Source organism: Salvelinus namaycush, chromosome 42 (assembly GCF_016432855.1).
Source record: "Salvelinus namaycush isolate Seneca chromosome 42, SaNama_1.0, whole genome shotgun sequence".
NCBI lineage: Eukaryota > Metazoa > Chordata > Actinopteri > Salmoniformes > Salmonidae > Salvelinus > Salvelinus namaycush.
This window is the reverse complement of record NC_052348.1, coordinates 18,083,306-18,103,522: the sequence shown is the minus strand read 5'-3', so window position 1 is coordinate 18,103,522 and position 20,217 is coordinate 18,083,306. Positions and strand designations below refer to the sequence as shown.

At 43.9% G+C, this 20,217-nt stretch overlaps 2 protein-coding genes across 5 annotated transcripts; both read left to right on the top strand.

Moving 5' to 3' along the window:
• The first annotated feature begins 318 nt into the window (after nt 1–318).
• Nucleotides 319–7,489, top strand: LOC120035111 (ribose-phosphate pyrophosphokinase 1-like). 4 transcript variants are annotated; one of them, XM_038981899.1, is made up of 7 exons: nt 319–610; nt 2,006–2,189; nt 2,899–2,997; nt 3,567–3,691; nt 4,048–4,221; nt 4,455–4,614; nt 5,987–7,489. In XM_038981899.1, exons 1-7 carry the CDS (start codon nt 489–491, stop codon nt 6,077–6,079), a joined length of 957 nt encoding a protein of 318 aa, XP_038837827.1. In that variant the 5' UTR covers nt 319–488; the 3' UTR covers nt 6,080–7,489. The 4 variants fall into 4 exon arrangements, with proteins under 4 accessions (XP_038837827.1, XP_038837826.1, XP_038837828.1 ...); XM_038981898.1 differs by having other exon boundaries at nt 2,006–2,195; XM_038981900.1 differs by lacking the exon at nt 2,006–2,189 and having other exon boundaries at nt 503–610.
• Nucleotides 7,490–12,059: 4,570 nt separating this feature from the next.
• Nucleotides 12,060–14,536, top strand: LOC120035132 (solute carrier family 25 member 53-like). Its single transcript, XM_038981926.1, has one exon. It carries the CDS (start codon nt 13,286–13,288, stop codon nt 14,279–14,281), a length of 996 nt encoding a protein of 331 aa, XP_038837854.1. The 5' UTR covers nt 12,060–13,285; the 3' UTR covers nt 14,282–14,536.
• The last annotated feature ends 5,681 nt before the right edge of the window (nt 14,537–20,217 follow it).

Genomic DNA, 20,217 nt, shown 5'->3' with positions numbered 1-20,217 from the left:
CTGGGCTGGGCTGGGCTGGGCTGACTGGGCTGGGCTGGGCTGACTGGGCTGGGCTGGGCTGGCTGGCTGGGCTGACTGGGCTGACTGGGCTGGCTGACTGGGCTGGCTGGCTGGGCTGGGCTGGCTGGCTGGGCTGGCTGGCTGGGCTGGCTGGCTGGGCTGGCTGGCTGGCTGGCTGGCTTCCCTTTTGTATCACAAAGTTTAATGGATCTATATTATAGCCCAGTTGGGGGCGGTAATGCAATATATTGGATGCCAACCTCCGTTTAACCCCAAAGAAGAAGAAGAAGACCAGGAAAAGGGACAGGCGCATGCGTGAAGAAGGGAACGATGGTGGATAGGTAGGCTACGCATCAAGCTTGATGATATCTATCGACAAGCGATCGATTTCCAACAGTTCACTAGAACTAATAGATCGTATATCACTTATTTGTTGCTACTAGCATTGTAGCTAGCTTCCGTAAAACGAAGCCCTGGAACATACAAAAATGCCGAACATTAAGATATTCAGCGGTAGCTCGCATCGGGAACTGTCTCACAAAATTGCTGACCGTCTTGGGATGGAACTCGGGAAGGTTGTCACCAAGAAATTCAGCAATCAAGAAACATGGTCAGTGTTAACTTTTTATGTATAGAAAGCTAATCTGTTGAAATCTTATGTTCGAGAAATATGTTTAAGAAACGTTATGTTAGCGTGCTGCTTTTGATGCTGCCTCGCAAAGGTGCTTGGAACTTGTAGTTTAAGTCACGCATAACTGGAGTTTATTTTGGCGCTCAGTTTGTTGCGTATTGGGCGAACTTCACTTCCCAATACTTTTCAACTCATTTCTGAATATTGGGAGAGCTGACAACCCCTACAGGCTAGCAAAAATGAAACAATTGTTTATTGTAACTTCTTGCGTAACACTGATGCATCAAGCTGTATACTTCTCATTCTGTGCTGTTCAGCACTTTGCTCATACAGTAATTATCACTGTATTTAGCCGACTGTGAAATATTCTCTTGTCACTGCACTTCTAAGTCCCCTAGCCCTAAACACCTGTAGGCTGTGTTTTCGATGTCTCATGATGAATATCCCTCACCATTAGTGTCTTGCTGTGTTAGCAGAGAGTGTTGTTTACCCCATCCTCCCATCCCCTGGGCCCTAACAGTGTTGAGATCGGGGAGAGTGTTGTTTACCCCATCCTCCCATCCCCTGGGCCCTAACAGTGTTGAGATCGGGGAGAGTGTTGTTTACCCCATCCTCCCATCCCCTGGGCCCTAACAGTGTTGAGATCGGGGAGAGTGTTGTTTACCCCATCCTCCCATCCCCTGGGCCCTAACAGTGTTGAGATCGGGGAGAGTGTTGTTTACCCCATCCTCCCATCCCCTGGGCCCTAACAGTGTTGAGATCGGGGAGAGTGTTGTTTACCTCATCCTCCCATCCCCTGGGCCCTAACAGTGTTGAGATCGGGGAGAGTGTTGTTTACCCCATCCTCCCATCCCCTGGGCCCTAACAGTGTTGAGATCGGGGAGAGTGTTGTTTACCCCATCCTCCCATCCCCTGGGCCCTAACAGTGTTGAGATCGGGGAGAGTGTTGTTTACCCCATCCCCTGGGCCCTAACAGTGTTGAGATCGGGGAGAGTGTTGTTTACCCCATCCTCCCATCCCCTGGGCCCTAACAGTGTTGAGATCGGGGAGAGTGTTGTTTACCCCATCCTCCCATCCCCTGGGCCCTAACAGTGTTGAGATCGGGGAGAGTGTTGTTTACCCCATCCCCTGGGCCCTAACAGTGTTGAGATCGGGGAGAGTGTTGTTTACCCCATCCTCCCATCCCCTGGGCCCTAACAGTGTTGAGATCGGAGAGAGTGTTGTTTACCCCATCCTCCCATCCCCTGGGCCCTAACAGTGTTGAGATCGGGGAGAGTGTTGTTTACCCCATCCTCCCATCCCCTGGGCCCTAACAGTGTTGAGATCGGGGAGAGTGTTGTTTACCCCATCCTCCCATCCCCTGGGCCCTAACAGTGTTGAGATCGGAGAGAGTGTGCGTGGAGAGGATGTCTACATCGTACAGAGCGGCTGTGGGGAGATCAATGATAATCTGATGGAGCTGCTGATTATGATCAATGCGTGTAAGATCGCCTCGGCCTCCCGTGTCACAGCCGTCATCCCCTGCTTCCCCTACTCACGGCAGGACAAGAAGGACAAGGTGGGGGTGAGGGACAGACATCTAGTTACTCTACTGTCACACCGCCGACCATTATACCGCATCACCAGAGTTGGGTTTAATTCCAGTCAATTCAGAAATTAAACCAAATTCCAATTCCAAATGTTTTAATTCAAAAGCATTGGAATTTCAGTGTACTTCCTGAATTGAAATTGAATTGACCACAACCCTGCCATTACACCCCATCAACGTCCAGTGTGATCTTACCACTCATGTTGCTGTCACTGACTGTGTGGATGGACTCCAGCAGGCAGTCACAGCAGATGGATGGGACTGGGAGCATGCCTGGGTTTTGTTTTGATTTCTCCACTGATTTAAGTTAAGCAGTGAGCAGTCATTGTGGCTTCTGTTTGTATTGTTACCGTCACCTGCCTGCCTCCATTCCTCTCATGGTTTATATCAGTGCATGTCCTTGTCCTCCCAATATAATGTATTGCATGTACTATGTATCTGCCAAAAGTATACTGTTATTAACTTTTTGTACAGTATCACTTTTCTTGGGCTTCTTGAAGGAGCTGAATAGTTTGATATTGACTTTGAGTTGTACATGTGACTAGTTTAGAATAGCCTAACAGCTGCCCCTTGTGGCTTTGGGAAGGAAATGTAATACGGAGCAATTTTTTAGATGGAAGACTCCACTCATATCATGTGATGTGAGTAGAACAAATGAGGTGTGTGTGTTTCCTTGCAGAGTCGAGCGCCTATCTCAGCCAAGCTGGTGGCTAACATGCTGTCTGTGTCTGGGGCTGATCACATCATCACTATGGATCTCCACGCCTCACAGATCCAGGTTAGGAGTAAGGAGGGCACTGGGGTCTGGCAGTAGAGGAGGGAGGACACTGGGGTCTGGCAGTAGAGGAGGGAGGACACTGGGGTCTGGCAGTAGAGGAGGGAGGACACTGGGGTCTGGCAGTAGAGGAGGGAGGACACTGGGGTCTGGCAGTAGAGGAGGGAGGACACTGGGGTCTGGCAGTAGAGGAGGGCGGACACTGGGGTCTGGCAGTAGAGGAGGGCGGACACTGGGGTCTGGCAGTAGAGGAGGGAGGACACTGGGGTCTGGCAGTAGAGGAGGGAGGACACTGGGGTCTGGCAGTAGAGGAGGGAGGACACTGGGGTCTGGCAGTAGAGGAGGGAGGACACTGGGGTCTGGCAGTAGAGGACCAAACAGCCAGACTATAGAGATGTAAATTCTTCTTTTGCTCCCTCCAATCCAACAGACAACACAATCAGCAAACACATGGAGTTCTATAGGGGTTAAGTGACTGGCTCAAGGGCACAATGACTAGAGATGGTTCCTGGGATGTGAAACCGCTAGATGGCAGCCTCTGACTCCTGTCTGTGTGTGTCTGGTATCTCCAGGGTTTCTTCGACATCCCGGTGGATAACCTGTATGCTGAGCCTGCTGTACTGAAGTGGATCAAGGAGAACATCGCAGAGTGGAAGACCTGCACTATCGTCTCTCCAGACGCAGGGGGTGCCAAGAGGTGAGACAGGACAGAGTAGGCAGAAAGATTTTGGTCTGAGGGCTTTTGGCCAAAAGAAGAAATTTGATTAATCAGAGAAAGATGGAGAGAGGGTGAAGAGACAGGGGGAGAGGATGCTCTGTAAATATGGGAACCACTGTGTGCAGGCTACTGCTTCAAGAACATCACCTCTCCTACTGGTGTTACCCTTCGGCCATGTCTTTAACTCTAACTTATCTGTGCTGAAATTAACTTTAGATTCACACGTTTGTGTGTAACTGCTCCTTCACACTGACAAATCTTTATACGAAAACAGTGGACCAACTGTTGTGCCTCTGTGACTTGGTTTCCTCTTAACACTGTGTTCTGTGTGACAGAGTGACTTCCATAGCGGACAGGCTCAATGTGGACTTTGCTCTGATCCACAAAGAGAGAAAGAAGGCCAATGAGGTGGATCGCATGGTGTTGGTCGGGGACGTCACGGACCGGGTGGCCATCTTGGTGGATGACATGGCAGACACCTGTGGTACTATCTGTCACGCGGCCGACAAGTAAGTAAAGTCTCAACTTATGACCTTGACTAACCTTAACACGTATCTATGCCCAGGCAATGGGTGTCTGGGCTGAATCTTAACCACACAAAAACAAATACCAACCACTATTTCACTTCTCCTTCATGCAAATGAGAGTCCTTGCGGCAAAAATCTGTGTATTCAAACAGGTAAATGTTGGAGGTGCTATAATCCTACAGTTTTTTGAGGAGATACTGTCCCTCCACCCTCAGGCTGATCTCAGCTGGTGCTACCAAGGTGTATGCCATTCTGACCCACGGTATCTTCTCTGGCCCGGCCATCTCACGCATCAACAACGCCTGCTTCGAGGCCGTGGTCGTCACCAACACTATCCCTCAGGAGGAGAAGATGAAGACCTGTCCTAAGATACAGGTCAGGGGTCACAGCACTGTCCTTAGATACAGGTCAGGGGTCACAGCACTGTCCTAAGATACAGGTCAGGGGTCACAGCACTGTCCTAAGATACAGGTCAGGGGTCACAGCACTGTCCTAAGATACAGGTCAGGGGTCACAGCACTGTCCTTAGATACAGGTCAGGTGGTATATTACTGTCCTTAGATACAGGTCAGGTGGTATATTACTGTCCTTAGATACAGGTCAGGGGTCACAGCACTGTCCTTAGATACAGGTCAGGGGTCACAGCACTGTCCTTAGATACAGGTCAGGTGGTATATTACTGTCCTTAGATACAGGTCAGGTGGTATATTACTGTCCTTAGATACAGGTCAGGTGGTATATTACTGTCCTTAGATACAGGTCAGGGGTCACAGCACTGTCCTTAGATACAGGTCAGGGGTCACAGCACTGTCCTTAGATACAGGTCAGGTGGTATATTACTGTCCTTAGATACAGGTCAGGTGGTATATTACTGTCCTTAGATACAGGTCAGGTGGTATATTACTGTCCTTAGATACAGGTCAGGTGGTATATTACTGTCCTTAGATACAGGTCAGGGGTCACAGCACTGTCCTTAGATACAGGTCAGGTGTCACAGCACTGTCCTTAGATACAGGTCAGGTGGTATATTACTGTCCTTAGATACAGGTCAGGGGTCACAGCACTGTCCTTAGATACAGGTCAGGGGTCACAGCACTGTCCTTAGATACAGGTCAGGTGGTATATTACTGTCCTTAGATACAGGTCAGGGGTCACAGCACTGTCCTTAGATACAGGTCAGGGGTCACAGCACTGTCCTTAGATACAGGTCAGGTGGTATATTACTGTCCTTAGATACAGGTCAGGTGGTATATTACTGTCCTTAGATACAGGTCAGGGGTCACAGCACTGTCCTTAGATACAGGTCAGGGGTCACAGCACTGTCCTTAGATACAGGTCAGGTGTCACAGCACTGTCCTTAGATACAGGTCAGGGGTCACAGCACTGTCCTTGGATATAGGTTAGGGGTCAAATGTTATATTACTGTACTAAGATACAGGTCAGGGGTCAGAGGTTATATCAGGGTCATTCACCTCAACATAAGTAGACTGTCATATTGTCCAATAATGTTACAGTGGTTTAAGCTGAAGTTCTATTGTTGCTACTGTGATGTTTAACAACTAATACAAGGCAAGTAGTTTGAATAATCATATCATCTGAAAAGTTTGTGCTAAAATAATTAAAATAGTTCACTCTATAAATGAGAGAGCACACTTTCTGTTTATCAACGGTAAATAGTCTGACATGTTTCCGGATGTTTCCTGAACATAGTTTATTATGTGTTATTAACCATCTGTTTCTCCTCTAGGTGATTGACATCTCTATGATCTTGGCAGAGGCCATCCGCAGGACCCACAACGGAGAATCTGTCTCCTACCTCTTCAGCCACGTCCCCTTGTAACATCACACACACACTGAGTCATTTGGGGCACTGTTCAGTAGGGGACAACAGAACATTCAGATAGAACAGACACGGCCATCTCTCATGCAGAATAGGGAATTTGGGGAACAGATGATATGATTGTCTTTCAGGTAGACTAAGGAATGCAGAGTAGGCTCTTCATTCCATTTCTATGCCCAGTATTCTGGAATGTTTCTCATCACTGAATAGATTCCAGCCCTACTATTCTGTTACACCAGAAAGAGGAAGAGCGGGAATGTCCTATACAAACACCAGTGTTGGGCTCGATTCCATTTCAATTCCAGTCAATTCAAGATGTATACTGACATTCCAATTCTTTTCAATTAGGAAAATGTGGAATTGGAATGAGGTTTACTTAATGAATTGACCCCAACCGGGAGAAACACCACCATTATAATCACATCGCTCTGCTGCTATTGCTAACTAACCACGTAATAATTACAATTAGGATTAATGATGACATGTTCATTTTGAGTCCCTCTCTCACCCCTAAACAGTGTTTGCATCCCAAATGGCACCTATTTCCTACATAGTGACCTTCTTTTGACTAGTGCCCAATGGGCCCTGGTCAAAAGTAGTGCACTACATGGGGAATAGGGTGCCATTTGGGACATGTCTATCAGGGTCAAAAGAGGTCAGTGTTGATTATTTATTGTCACCTAATGCCAACAGTTGTTCATAATAATGCTGTTACAATACTTCTATGTTACAAAAAGAGGGTGGGAGACGGTTGGATGTTGACTGACTTCAGGTATTTTATTATTTAGTTTTTCTTTTCATTTGGATTCGGTTGAAAGATGAGGCTCATAATGAGCTAAGTGAATGAGCTATAGTTGACAGTGCCACTGATGTTCATCTGGGTGATTCACAAGTCTTTTTAAAGGGGCAATCTAGGATTGGTACTTCTAATTTTTGGACATAATGGTATATAGCCCACTGATTCTTGAAGATTTTAACTTATAAATGCCTCTATGATCCTCATGATCTGCATCCCTAGCTCTGTCTAGGAATTTGAGAGTGAGTACATTCCTCCAACCCCATCCCTCACCTGTTGACCTAAACAAGTACTGGGGGGGGCTTTTCGAATTGCGGATTGCCCCTCTTAAGACTATTGGGAATCATTCTTTCAGTGGGTGCAGAGGAGGCAGGTTTTGCTCTTCGAAGTTGACGTCTAGAAGCTGTTGGTTTTTAGCTCTGCAGGATGGAGCTTCCAAGAAAAGTGCTATTTTTATTTAATTTTTTTTCAATAACATTTGTATCATAAACTCTCGAAAGAGTGGTATCTGTCTGACTTTAAAGTTTAATGTACAGTTGAAGTCGGAAGTTTACATACACTTAGGTTGGAGTCCATTAAAACTTGTTTACCAACCACTCCACAAATTTCTTGTTAACAAACTATAGTTTTGGCAAGTCGGTTAGGACATCTACTTTGTGCATGACACAAGTAATTTTTCCAACAATTGTTTACAGATTATTTCACTTAATTCACTGTATCACAATTCCAGTGGGTCAGAAGTTTGGAAAAGTCCAGAAAATGTCATGGCTTTACAAGCTTCTGATAGGCTAACTGACATATGGGTCAATTGGAGGTGGACCTGTGGATGTATTTCAAGACCTACCTTCAAACTCAGTGCCTCTGCTTGACATCATGGGAAAATCAAAAGAACTCAGTCAAGACCTCAGAAAAAGTATTGTAGACCTCCACGAGTCTGGTTCATCCTTGGGAGCAATTTCCAAACGCCTGAAGGTACACGTTCATCTGTACAAACAATAGTTTGCAAATATAAACACCATGGGACCACGCAGCCGTCATACCGCTTAGGAAGGAGTCGCGTTCTGTCTCTTAGAGATGAATGTACTTTGGTGCGAAAAGTGCAAATCAATCCCAGAACAACAGCAAAGGACCTTGTGAAGATGCTGGAGGAAACGGGTACAAAAGTATCTATATCAACAGTAAAACGAGTCCTATATCGACATAACCTGAAAGGCTGCTCAGCAAGGAGGAAGCCACTGCTCCAAAACTGCCATAAAAAAGCCAGACTACGGTTTGCAACTGCACATGGGGACAAGATCGTACTTTTTGGAGAAAAGCAAGCCGAAGAACACCATCCCAACCGTAGAGCACGGAGGTGGCAGCATCATGTTGTGGGTGTGCTTTGCTGCAGGAGGAACTGGTGCACTTCACAAAATAGATGGCATCATGAGGGAGGAAAATTATGTGGATACATTGAAGCAACATCTCAAGACATCAGTCAGGAAGTTAAAGCTTGGTCGCAAATGGGTTTTTCAAATGGACAATGACCCAAAGCATACTTCCAAAGTTGTGGCAAAATGGCTTCAGGACAACAAAGTCAAGGTATTGGGAGTGGCCATCACAAAGCCCTGACCTCAATCCCATAGAAAATGTGTGGGCAGAACTGAAAAAGCATGTGCGAGCAAGGAGACCTACAAACCTGACTCCGTTACACCAGCTCTGTCAGGAGGAATGGGCCAAAATTCACCAAATTTTTTTGTGGTAAGCTTGTGGAAGGCTACATGAAATGTTTGACCTGAGTTAAACAATTTAAAGGCAATGCTACCAAATACTAATTGAGTGTATGTAAACTTCTGACCCACTGGGAATGTGATGAATGTAATAAAAGCTGAAATAAAGCATTCTCTATTATTCTGACATTTCAAATTCTTAAAATAAAGTGGTGATCCTAACTGACCTAAGACAGGGAATTTCTACTAGGATAAAATGTCAGGTATTGTGATACACCTTAGCCAAATACATTTAAACTTAGTTTATGTAGACTTCCGACTTCAACTGTATGTGCTTATATTCTGATTGTGTGTGACTTTAGCGTAAGGTGAATCACTGCACCAAATGTTTGATGGCTGAATGTGATCTTATTAAAGAGATGGTGAAAATGAATGAAGCCTGGATTCAGGTTTGTTTATTAGGCTATCCACATATCAAGGGTCTGCTGCTGGTAACATTCCAATTACTACAGTTTAAGTCGGAAGTCGGGCCCATAGTGTTTATACTTGCGTACTATTGTTTGTACACATGAACGTGGTACCTTCAGGCATCTGGAAATTGCTCCCAAGGATGAACCTTGTGGGGGTCTACAATTTTTTTTCTGAGGTCTTGGCTGATTTCTTTTGATTTTCCCATGATGTCAAGCAAAGAGGTACTGAGTTTGTAAATAGGCCTTGAAATACATCCACAGGTACACGTCCAATTGTCTCAAATGATGTCAATTATTCTATCAGAAGCTTCTAAAGCCATGACATAATTTTCTGGAATTTTCCAAGCTGTTTAAAGGCACAGTCAACTTAGTGTATGTAAACTTCTGACCCACTGGAATTGTGATACAGTGAAAAGTGCATGTCTACCTGGCTCCCAAATAGTCACTGAATAGGAAGAGAACCGGGTTTGAGTCCCTGTCAGTCTCCCCTCTGAATTTTCTTCAACGTTCTGCGTAGCCTAGCCAAACACCTTGCAAAAAAATCTGTGCATAATGTCAACTACATTTATGTCATTTAGCAGACGCTCTTATCCAGAGCGACTTACAAATTGGAAAGTTCATACATATTCATCCTGGTCCCCCCGTGGGGAATGAACCCACAACCCTGGCGTTGCAAGCGCCATGCTCTACCAACTGAGCCACACGGGACCACTATTAACAACCTTATCCATGGAACTTTACTATAACAGTAGTATTCCGCCTTATGTCTACTATCCTAATGACTATAGGCTAGTAGGCTACGTGCGCACACCCAATACAAATAATTATATTGGGATCCTGGAGACCGGGGGCTATGCGGGTGTATGTCCCATGTCTATGTTCTATATACTATGGAGACCCCTGCCCCTCTGCTCCGTGGCAAGGTCATTGACATGGGGTTTTGGGCGGCCCTTGAGCACGACTGGACGCACAGTCTTTCTCCACGCAATCCGTGACCTACATTCACAAGATAATAAGCTTAGGCCTATGAAGCTACTTCATTAGAAGTGTAGCGTACATAAAACACCATACCATTACGCACAAATTTGTAAATTAACCTTTCCTTCTGACATATAGGCTGCTGGCCTAACTGTTACTCTCTAAAATACACTATTGCACGGTGTTGGCATGACTCGGGTGGCTGGAGTCTTTGACCATTTTTAGGGCCTTCCTCTGACACCGCCTAGTATAGAGGTCCTGAATGGCAGGAAGCTTGGCCCCAGTGATGTACTGAGCAGGAATCAGGAGGATGGAATTATGGTCAGATTTGCCAAATGGAGGGCATTTGTTTGCGTCTCTGTGTGTGGAGTATAGATGGTCCAGAGTTCTTTTCCCTCTGGTTGCACATTTAACATGCTAATAGAAATTTGGTAAAACTGATTTAATGTTTCCCTGCATTAAAGTCCCCGGCTACTAGGAGCGCCGCCTCTCGGTGAGTGTTTTCTTGTTTGCTTATGGCGGAATACAGCTCATTCAATGCTATCTTAGTTCCAGCCTCTGACTGTGGTGGTATGCAAACAGCTACAAAGAATACAGATGAAAACTCTCGGTAGGTAGTGTGGTGTACAGCTTATCATGAGAAACTCTACCTCAGGTGAGCAATAGCTTGAGATTTCCTTAGATATCGTGCACCAGCTGTTGTTTACAAAAAGACATAGACCCTTGTCTTACCAGACGCCGCTGTTCTATCATGCCGGTACATCATATAACCAGCCAGCTGTATGTTGATGATGTCATCGTTCAGCCACGACTCCGTGAAGCATAAGATATTACAGTTTTGAATGTCCCGTTGGTAGTTTAATCGTAACTCGTCGATTTTATTGTCCAATGATTGCACATTTGCTAGCAGAATTGAGGGAAGTGAGGGTTTATTCGATGGCCTTCGACTTCTCAGCAGGCAGCCCACTCTCCGGCCTCTCTTTCTCCGCCTCCTCTTCACGCAGATCACGGGGCTCGGGCCTATTCCCGAGGGAGCCGCATATCCTCCGCCTCGAGCTCGTCAGAGTCGTGAAAGAAGAAAAAGGATTTTTGCTAGTCCGTTGTGAGTAATCGCAGTCTTGATGTCTAGAAGTTATTTTCGGTCATAAGAGACGGTAGCGGCAACATTATGTACAAATTGAGTAAAACAACTAGTTACAAACAACGTAGATAAACGAACAAAAAACACAATGGGTTGGGGGCACGTAAAACGTCTGCCTTCCACTCCGGCGCCATTTCGGAACCAATACTCTAAAAACAAAGACTTTTTTTATACAATATGTCCCGATTATTCCATATATAATATCTGTGTTGAGAAAAATTATGCTTATAAATTAAGGACCATGACAAGAAAACCTGCCAATGAAAAGCAGAGAGTTTCACTGGAACTTTGTCAATATTATAATTGCAAACCAACATGAAGATAAGTAGAGAAGTAGAGAAGACATGATGAGGAATAAAATTCCAGATAGAAGTGGGTCTTCTTAGGAATTGTTTTATCCAATTGATCTTAAAATTATTATTTAAGGTAGTAAAGTCCAGAAAATTCAGGTCACCATTCTCATAAGTGTTCATTACAACAGTTTTCCTAATGTAATGGGTACGGTTTCTCCACAGACGTTGAAAAGTATCTGGTCTCTCTCCTTGCTAATTTTACTGTCAAGATATAAAGATAGAGTGCCATATGTTAGTCTAGAGATACCTTCAGCCTTGGTTATTAGGACTCTTCCGTTTAAAGATAAGTCCCTCTGTAGGCATTGATTTAGCTTCTTCTGGGTTTTTTAATATGAGGGTTAAAATGTAGTAAGCCTCTAGACTTCTGATCCTTAGTAATGGTTATGCCTAAATATGTAAGTTCTTATTTCACTGGAATACCATAATAGGAAGGTGTCACACAATCTTTGACAGCCATGAGTTCACATTTATTAATGTTAAGATATAAACCAGATGCTTTGGAAAAGGATTGTATCACATTGATCGATATGGGAATCTGACGAGGAATCTTTCAGAAGAGGTGTAGTATCGTCAGCCAGCTGGCTTATAATCATTTCTTTACCAGCTATGGAAATACCTCATGCGGGACTATTATTTAAATAATTTGTAAGAAGTTGGGTGATTAATAAAAATAGATACGGTGAGATAATTCCTCTCTTTAACCTAATCTGAGGTGCCATGTTTCAGTTCGATAGAGCTGTTACCATTCGTATAGAGTCAATAGCCTTACAGAAAGGGAGTGGAAGATGAACTGATGCTCTATTGTGGATTTTCTTATTACTAAAGTAAATTCTAAAACTTTCAACGGTGACACCCACAGCAACAGGGAGCCAGGGAGACATGCAGTTAACCAAATCCCCTACTCTAATCTTGAACTATAACTGCGACTTTATTCTCAAAATGTTGACTTGATTCTCAAAATTACATTAAGAGTATATTCTCGAAATATTGCCACTTTATTCACAAAATTAAATTTGGACTTTATTGTCGAAATATTGCCACTTTTTTAAAGTACATCGCTTCACTTGGCCCTTATACCTATTTAAGCGAACCGCCAACAATACTGTCTTCTGTGAGAAACGCTCCTGACAGTGATGCTGTCCAATCGACGGAGACCAGTCGTAGAAATCCATCCAATGGTAATTCTAGGAGGGGCGGGATCCTCAACCCAGCAAAGACAACATTGTCGGTGTTGTAATGAATTATTTTTTAACCCGATACAACACACATTTATTTAGTTTATATTTTCCCAATCGTTATTTTGTCCTTAGTCGTTTTGCCCGCCAGTTTAAAAGAAGCCTGGTCGTTTAGGGAAATACGATTAGTTAAATTTTGTCTCAATGTGTTTGTTTCATTTCGCTCGTGCGTCTTAAAACAGGATTTCTTGTAAATGTTTGCGATGGTTTTGCATTCTGCAGATTGGTTGATTCCGACTAGATATAAAACAAGACAGTCATCAGTGGGCTAAACAGTCGTTTTAGGTGTTCTGGTAAGTAGACTAAAATGTCTTGAAACTGTTGCTCAATACATTTGTTCTTATGTGTAATTTAATCGTAGAAGTGATTCATTAGGGCATATAGCTGATGAGCAAGTTTAAAGGTAGTTGATACATTTTGGATGGTGGACAGTTGTTTTTTTCCACAAGCTATTATTCTAAAGGGATTGTTGAATATTGCAGTGTTATCAAGAGTTATTAATGTGTTTGTTATTCATAGATTAAATGGAGTATTATTATAGGCTGTATTTGTATGATTGTATTGTCCATTTAACTAGTCTGCATCTGTCTGTCTGTATCGACCCTCTCTTCAATATGGTGCATCTTGTTTTCTCAGTGATGGGGCGGGGTCCTGGTCATAACCATGAAGACCACGTCCTCAGGACGAACACTATGGTTTGGCTCCCCAGCTTCCTGCATGGTGGGTCTTCCAGCCTGGTGTCCACTCTCACCACCTTCCCCATCTACAAGATCGTGTTCCGCCAGCAGCTTCACAGCTTCACAGTCAGCCAGGCGATAGGCCAACTCAGGAAGGAGGGTTTCCTGAAGCTCTACAGGGGTGTGGTTCCCCCTCTACTGATGAAAACCCTGAACGGGACGCTACTTTTTGGAATACATGACGCTTTCCTCCGCTGTCTCTCCTCCATCACCAACCCCTGCAGTGCCATCCCTCTCTCCGCGTTACCAGCTGTGGCCGGGCTCGGCACAGGCATCGTGGAGGCCTTGTTCTTCACGCCATTTGAGCGTGTGCAGAATGTGTTGCAGAACGGGTGCAACGACCGCAGCCTGCCCACCCTGAGGAGTGTGCTGGCCCGGCTGAGGACGGAGAGGCTGGGGACGGGGTACTACAGAGCCTTCATCCCCATATTGGCCCGTAACACCCTGGGAAGCTGCATCTACTTCGGTCTGAAGGACCCCGTCAGTGCTGCTCTGAGGGAGAAGGGGCTTCCTCCTATGGCCTCATCCTTCCTGTCAGGAATGGTAATCAGCTGCATGGCGATCAACCTGCCCCTGTATCCTCTGTCTGTGCTGGTGGTCAACATGCAGGCTGGGGTGGTGGGTGAGGCAGCGGGGGTGAGGGGGAGCTGGAAGGCACTGTGGGAAGGTCAGCTGAAGAGGAGCGTCCCCCTGCTGTACCGCGGAGGTTCCCTGGTTATCCTCAGGAGCTGTATCAGCTGGGGAATCACTACAGCCATCTACGACCGATGCTCCGCACACTGAAACACAACACCTCATTGCTCCATTCCAGACAAGTCTGTGTCACAAATTGCACCCTATTCCCTTTGCAGTGCACTACTTTTAGGGCCTTGGTGAAAAGTAGTGTACTACATAGGGAATAGGGTGCAATTTGGGAAGCACACAGGAAGAACTTCATAGGGCGTATGTCAATAGTCTGAAGTGGCTTCCTTTCTCGTCTCTTTCTCTGTCTCTCTCTTTCTCTTTCTCTCTCAATTCAATTCAATTTGCTTTATTGGCATGACGTAACAATGTACATATTGCCAAAGCTTATTTTGGATATTTACAATATGAAAAAAAAATGAGAATCAAAATTGTCAACAGGACAACAGTAACAACAATAACCAAGTGTCAAAATAACCATACATTCAACAATAACAATAAGCATACAGTAGAGTACATGTGCAGGTTGATTGGTCTGTCAGACACTGTCCCTCAACTTATGGCAGGCAGCAATGTAGTGCGCTGCCAACCCACAGCTCTCTGCGTCCTCCCCCAACAGGACGGGTAGCTTACTCTCATCAGAGAGGTCTTTGAAACCTTTAATAAGGGTTTCAAATTTGGGGAAATGACACTCTCTAATTGTTTTATATTTTTCACATTTTGTCAGGAAATGCAGCTCTGTCTCAGGTTCTGCTGTTGTGCAGTGGTTGCACAGCCTTTCCTCTACAGTAAGCCATGTTTTCCTGAGTCTACCTCTCTCAGTGGCAAGGCTGTGCTCACTGAGCCTGTACTTTGTCAAGGTTTTTCTAAGGTTTTGATCAGTAACCATGGTCAAACAGTTTGTCACGGTGTACTGTCGATTTAGTGCCAGATAGCACTGCATTTTGCTTTGTGTTTGTGCTTGTGTTTCCCAATAAGCAATGTAGTTTTGTTTTGACTGTGTTGTAATTTGGTTTATTCTGATTGATTGGATGTTCTGGTCCTGAGGCTTCAGTGTGTTAGTAGAACAAGTTTGTGAACTCAGTCCCAGGACCAGCTGGATGTGGGGACTATTTTCTTTGCTCTTTCTTTCTCTCTCTTTCTCTCTCTTTCTCGGTCTCTCTCTCTCGCTCTTTCTTTCTCTCTCTCTCGCTCTTTCTTTCTCTCTCGCTCTTTCTTTCTCTCTCGCTCTTTCTTTCTCTCTCGCTCGCTCTTTCTCTCTCGCTCTCGCTCTTTCTCTCTCTCTCTCTCGCTCTTTCTCTCTCTCTCTCTCTCGCTCTTTCTCTCTCTCTCTCTCGCTCTTTCTCTCTCTCTCTCTCTCGCTCTTTCTCTCTCTCTCTCTCGCTCTTTCTCTCTCTCTCTCTCTCTCGCTCTTTCTCTCTCTCGCTCTTTCTCTCTCTCTCGCTCTCTCGCTCTTTCTCTCTCGCTCTTTCTCTCTCGCTCTCTCGCTCTTTCTCTCTCGCTCTTTCTTTCTCTCTCTCTCTCTCGCTCTCGCTCTTTCTCTCTCTCGCTCTTTCTCTCTCTCTTTTCCTTCATCTGCCTGGTGTGAAACCTGAGTGGTGGGTGGTCACCTGGTAGGCATGCACCATATTGCGCACATCCGCTAGAAATTATGAGCAGATAAGTCAAGATCAAAGGAGCAAAGGAGAGAAGAGCAGGAGAGGAGACCACTTTTGACTATTGAAATGGTACCCTTGGTGATGACCGCTGATGTCTTATGGAGCTGTTCTGTTCAGGAATGCAGCATGTTCTCAAGGATGGTCCAGCAGCTGCAGTTGGGCACCACTTTATTAGTCAGGCCACGCACATTTTATTCAATGTTTAAAAAGTGAACAGGAACACTTAAGTTGACAGATTTCTACTTTGTTTTTGAGGGACAGCCTTTAAACATTTAATTACATTTGTATGGCCTCAGTCATCAAAGCTCTCTCTGATATCAGGTTTTTATGAGCCAAAGATTACTGTGCAATGATGTTTAATGGTTCTATTTCTCTCAGGTGCCTCACTGTTTCCTATTTTTTTTAAGTCCTGACTGTATCAAAGCCTCGGAGATCCATTTATGTTCAAGGTGCTCTAACACGGTTCGTCAACATGGGCTTTCATATTTCAATGAACAACTGCATGTGAATCAAATAAGATATGTATCCCTCAGTATAGGCCTACCCTTCTATTGTCTTATACCTGGATTCCATTACCAACTTCCGTTTCTCACAAAATGGACTATATGTGTATATTATCGTAGCTGAATCAGAATTAGTTAGGTAACATAGATAAATAAGATGTTTTAGGTAACATAGATAAATAAGATGTTTTAGGTAACATAGATAAATAAGATGTTTTAGGTAACATAGATAAATAAGATGTTTTAGGTAACATAGATAAATAAAATGTTTTATTTACTTTCATAATATGCAGAATATCAGAAAGGGAGAAGGGCTCCACTATGGCTGTACTCCAGTCACTCCCTCCTTTTCACTTTGGGGGGAGGAGTATGGCAGTGTCTGGAATCATTGTATTACCCCTCTGATGTTGTATGAATCTTGACCTAGTATATGACCTAGAGGTTCACTCCCCTTAGTGAGCTTCTCCAGGAGTGAGGAGAAGAGGGGGTGTATTTTAGATGGGAGTATCTATAATTGACAATAAATATATGCCATTGGATGAGGTAATGTTTTGGTACTAAGAAGTACCAAGAACGAGATTAGAACCTCGTCTAAGAGACCAAACTGAACGATAATTTATAGCTAATGCTATCTGGCTATGGGATAGTCCTATTTCAAGTAAAAGGCCCTTTGTAATGTATCTAAGATCTGTGGTTCGTCATGTGAGTTGAAAGGGATGTATCTTGGCTATAAAAGATACTAAGTATTCTTTTGTAGGGACTCTCAAATAATCCATTTATAGACACTGAATTGATCTGAGAGTCAAAGGGCTATGGTGAAGCTCATATAATTAAAGATGGACTTTATAATATAACTCTGACTTGTGTGTGGTTTGCTCTCTCATCATTTAGTAATATAGGAAATTACCACGACAATATATTCTATTCTAGTTTATTATTTTCTACTCTGAGAGGAATACTTGAATGATAATGTTTTGACCTCAGAGAAAATATCCCAGACTCTGTACTACTATACAATGTTGATCCATAAAGCTGCATTATGATTTGTACTGAACAAAAATAGAAACACAACATGCTACAATTTCAACGATTTTACAGAGTTACAGTTCATATAAAGAAATCAGTCAATTGACATAAATAAATTAGGCCCTAGTCTATGAATTTCACATGAATGGGCAGGGATGCAGCAATGGGAGGGCATAGGACCACCCACTGGGGAGCCAGGCCCAGCCAGTCAGAAGGAATTCTCCTCCACAAAAGGGCTTTATTACAGACATAAATAATCCTCAATCTGCGGTTGTGAGGCCGGTGGACGTACTGCCAAATTCTCTAAAACGATGTTGGAGGTGGCTTATGGTAGAGCAATTAACATTAGATTCTCTGGAAACCGTTCTGGTGGACATTCCTGCAGTAAGCATGCCAATTACACGCTCCCTCAACTCGAGACAAAACTGCAAATTTTAGAGCAATCTTTTATTTTCTTCAGCACAAGGTGCACCTGTGTAATGATCATGCTGTTCAATCATCTTCTTGATATGCCACACCTATCAGGTGGATGGATTATCTTGGCAAAGGAGAAATGCTCACTAACAGGGATCTTAACAAATCTGTGCTCAAAGTTTGAAAGAAATAAGCTTTTTGTGCGTATGGAACATTTATGGGATCTTTTATTTCAGCTCTTGAAACATGGAACCAACACATGTTGCATTTATATTTTTGTTCAGTATATATGCCTGAGGATTAATACATGTCTTATCAAACCACACTTGAGTTTCATCTTGCAAGTTATTCTGAATATGAGTATGCATTTTATCCTGAACTTCATGCTGAGGGAATTCTTTTCCTGTGACGAAGATGCTTCTTGCATTGCCCTGTAGGCTATGCTGTATATATCCACAAGGTGGCGCTGTGGTATCACTTTCTGATTTATTAAACGAACGCTGCACAAGATTGTCCCCCCTGAACATCTTAACTCATAGATTTAGCCTGGCCAATGGTATCCCTCTTCTGGATGGATTGGACCAATGCCGTAGCTCAGATTGGTGTCCATGTTGGCGTGAGAAAGGGCGTGCTTTCCCTATTTAAACCTACACCCAGACGTTGTACCTGTAACGGACATTCTCACCGCACATCCCCGTACCAGGTAAATATTGGTAGCTTTAGTATACAAATTATTAAAATGCCATCTTGTTATCTCCCTCTGTCTGTTCGTTAGTTTATGCCACCCCATGTTGCCATGATAGTCTAATAACGTTATTCTGATGAGCGGTGGTGTTATTATGCAATTGTAAGCATTTTTTCAGACGTTTTTAAAATGTATTTTTTTAGACAGAAGGAAGGGACTGTCGGCAGGTTGTATTTGATTGTCAGTAAAGAGTAGTCTATAGACTATTGGTTATTATTAGGCTATATGATTTAGTGTTAGGCTATTTAAGGATTTACTTTGTTCCTGTGTTGACAGCTCTGCAATGCATGCATTTAATGCGCCTGCACCCCTACACATCATTCCAACTAGGCTATTAAACGTGTCTGTGTTTAAATATTGTATGGTTAGGTTAGGCTAATTGTCATCACCATGGCGATATAAAATAGTTACAGGCCTTGGTGTGATGACATGCCGAATATATTTAAAGTATAAGTTGTCGCACTGTTACCTAAAGCCCAATCAATGCATGTGATGCTGACGGCGCAATGCCGTGGTTCTAGCCTACAGTCTGCTTATAGATTTGGCGGTTCATCGGGGTGCGGTTTTATGATAAAAAACATGTTCTACCGGTGAGCTCAACATGCCTTAACATGACAGATCCGTCAAATTATCATATTTTTTACTGAAGATGGCGTTGACACCTATCAATTAATCTGTGCGTTTTGCATAAATTGGTCTGGTGAAACAAAATCTAACCCATCACACCCAGTTATTGCGCACGTGGGCACCTAGATAAGGTCTGCCTGCAAGCAGATCATGAGACTGTGTTTGTGAAAGTATAAACTCAATATTTGTTCAATTAAGCACCAGTGTGTGGAGGCGGCACATGATATGCCATTGGCCCTTGCATGTGAAATCACACTGCAATGTAGACTTTCTAATAGTATGCTAAGAATTGCATTTGTGTTTAAATGAGTAGGCTAGAGGTCAACACAGATTTAATAGACCAGTAAGTAGCACCTTAACATCCTAATGCATGTAGGTTCATTCATTGACATCCTTTCATAGATTTAGAGAATTCAATGTTTCCATCCCAATATGCTCTTTCTGCAGCCTCTCTCGGAACCAGAACATACCAGTACACGTTCCTGTATACCAGAACCAGTGCATTGCAGCAAACCTGAGTGCTTGGGTAACTCTCAGTGAAACATAACACCATAAGACAAGCTCTCTCTCTCACCTGACTATTTGTTCTCCTTTGTTAGATGGTAAATGGTAAAGTCGTGGGAGTGGTGTGTGTTGATTCAAGTAACTGAATTACGTAACTAGCTAGAGTAGTCTATATGGATTATACGTGTGTGTGCGTGTGTGTGTGTGCGTGCGTGTGTGGTAAAGTGGGTGCGGCTGGACTTCACCTGCATGCACTCACCTGTATTCTAGATTACATATTTGTCTAAGGACTCTCTCTCTCTTTTCTCTTTCTCTCTCTCGACATTTACATTCTGACTCCTTCTCCCTCAGACATCATCTAAGATGGGCGACAACAACCCAGTGAAGCAGGGAGTGGAGACCTTTGACAAGAAGTGTCTAAAGAAGACCAATACAGCTGAGAAGAACACCCTGCCAACCAAGGAGGGTACGTTTCTCCTACCCTCCTATCCTATCTCCTTTTCTGTCTCCTCCCCTTATTGCTCCTACTCCTGTCTCCCTCTCTCTGTATCTGTCTCCCTC

Coding starts and splice junctions, on each gene's coding strand:
- LOC120035132 (XM_038981926.1), top strand. CDS start 13,286: ATGGAGTATTATTATAGGCTGTATTTGTATGATTGTATTGTCCATTTA.
- LOC120035111 (XM_038981898.1), top strand. CDS start 489: ATGCCGAACATTAAGATATTCAGCGGTAGCTCGCATCGGGAACTGTCT. Junction 611..2,005: donor TTCAGCAATCAAGAAACATG/GTCAGTGTTAAC, acceptor GGGCCCTAACAG/TGTTGAGATCGGAGAGAGTG. Junction 3,692..4,047: donor GACGCAGGGGGTGCCAAGAG/GTGAGACAGGAC, acceptor TCTGTGTGACAG/AGTGACTTCCATAGCGGACA.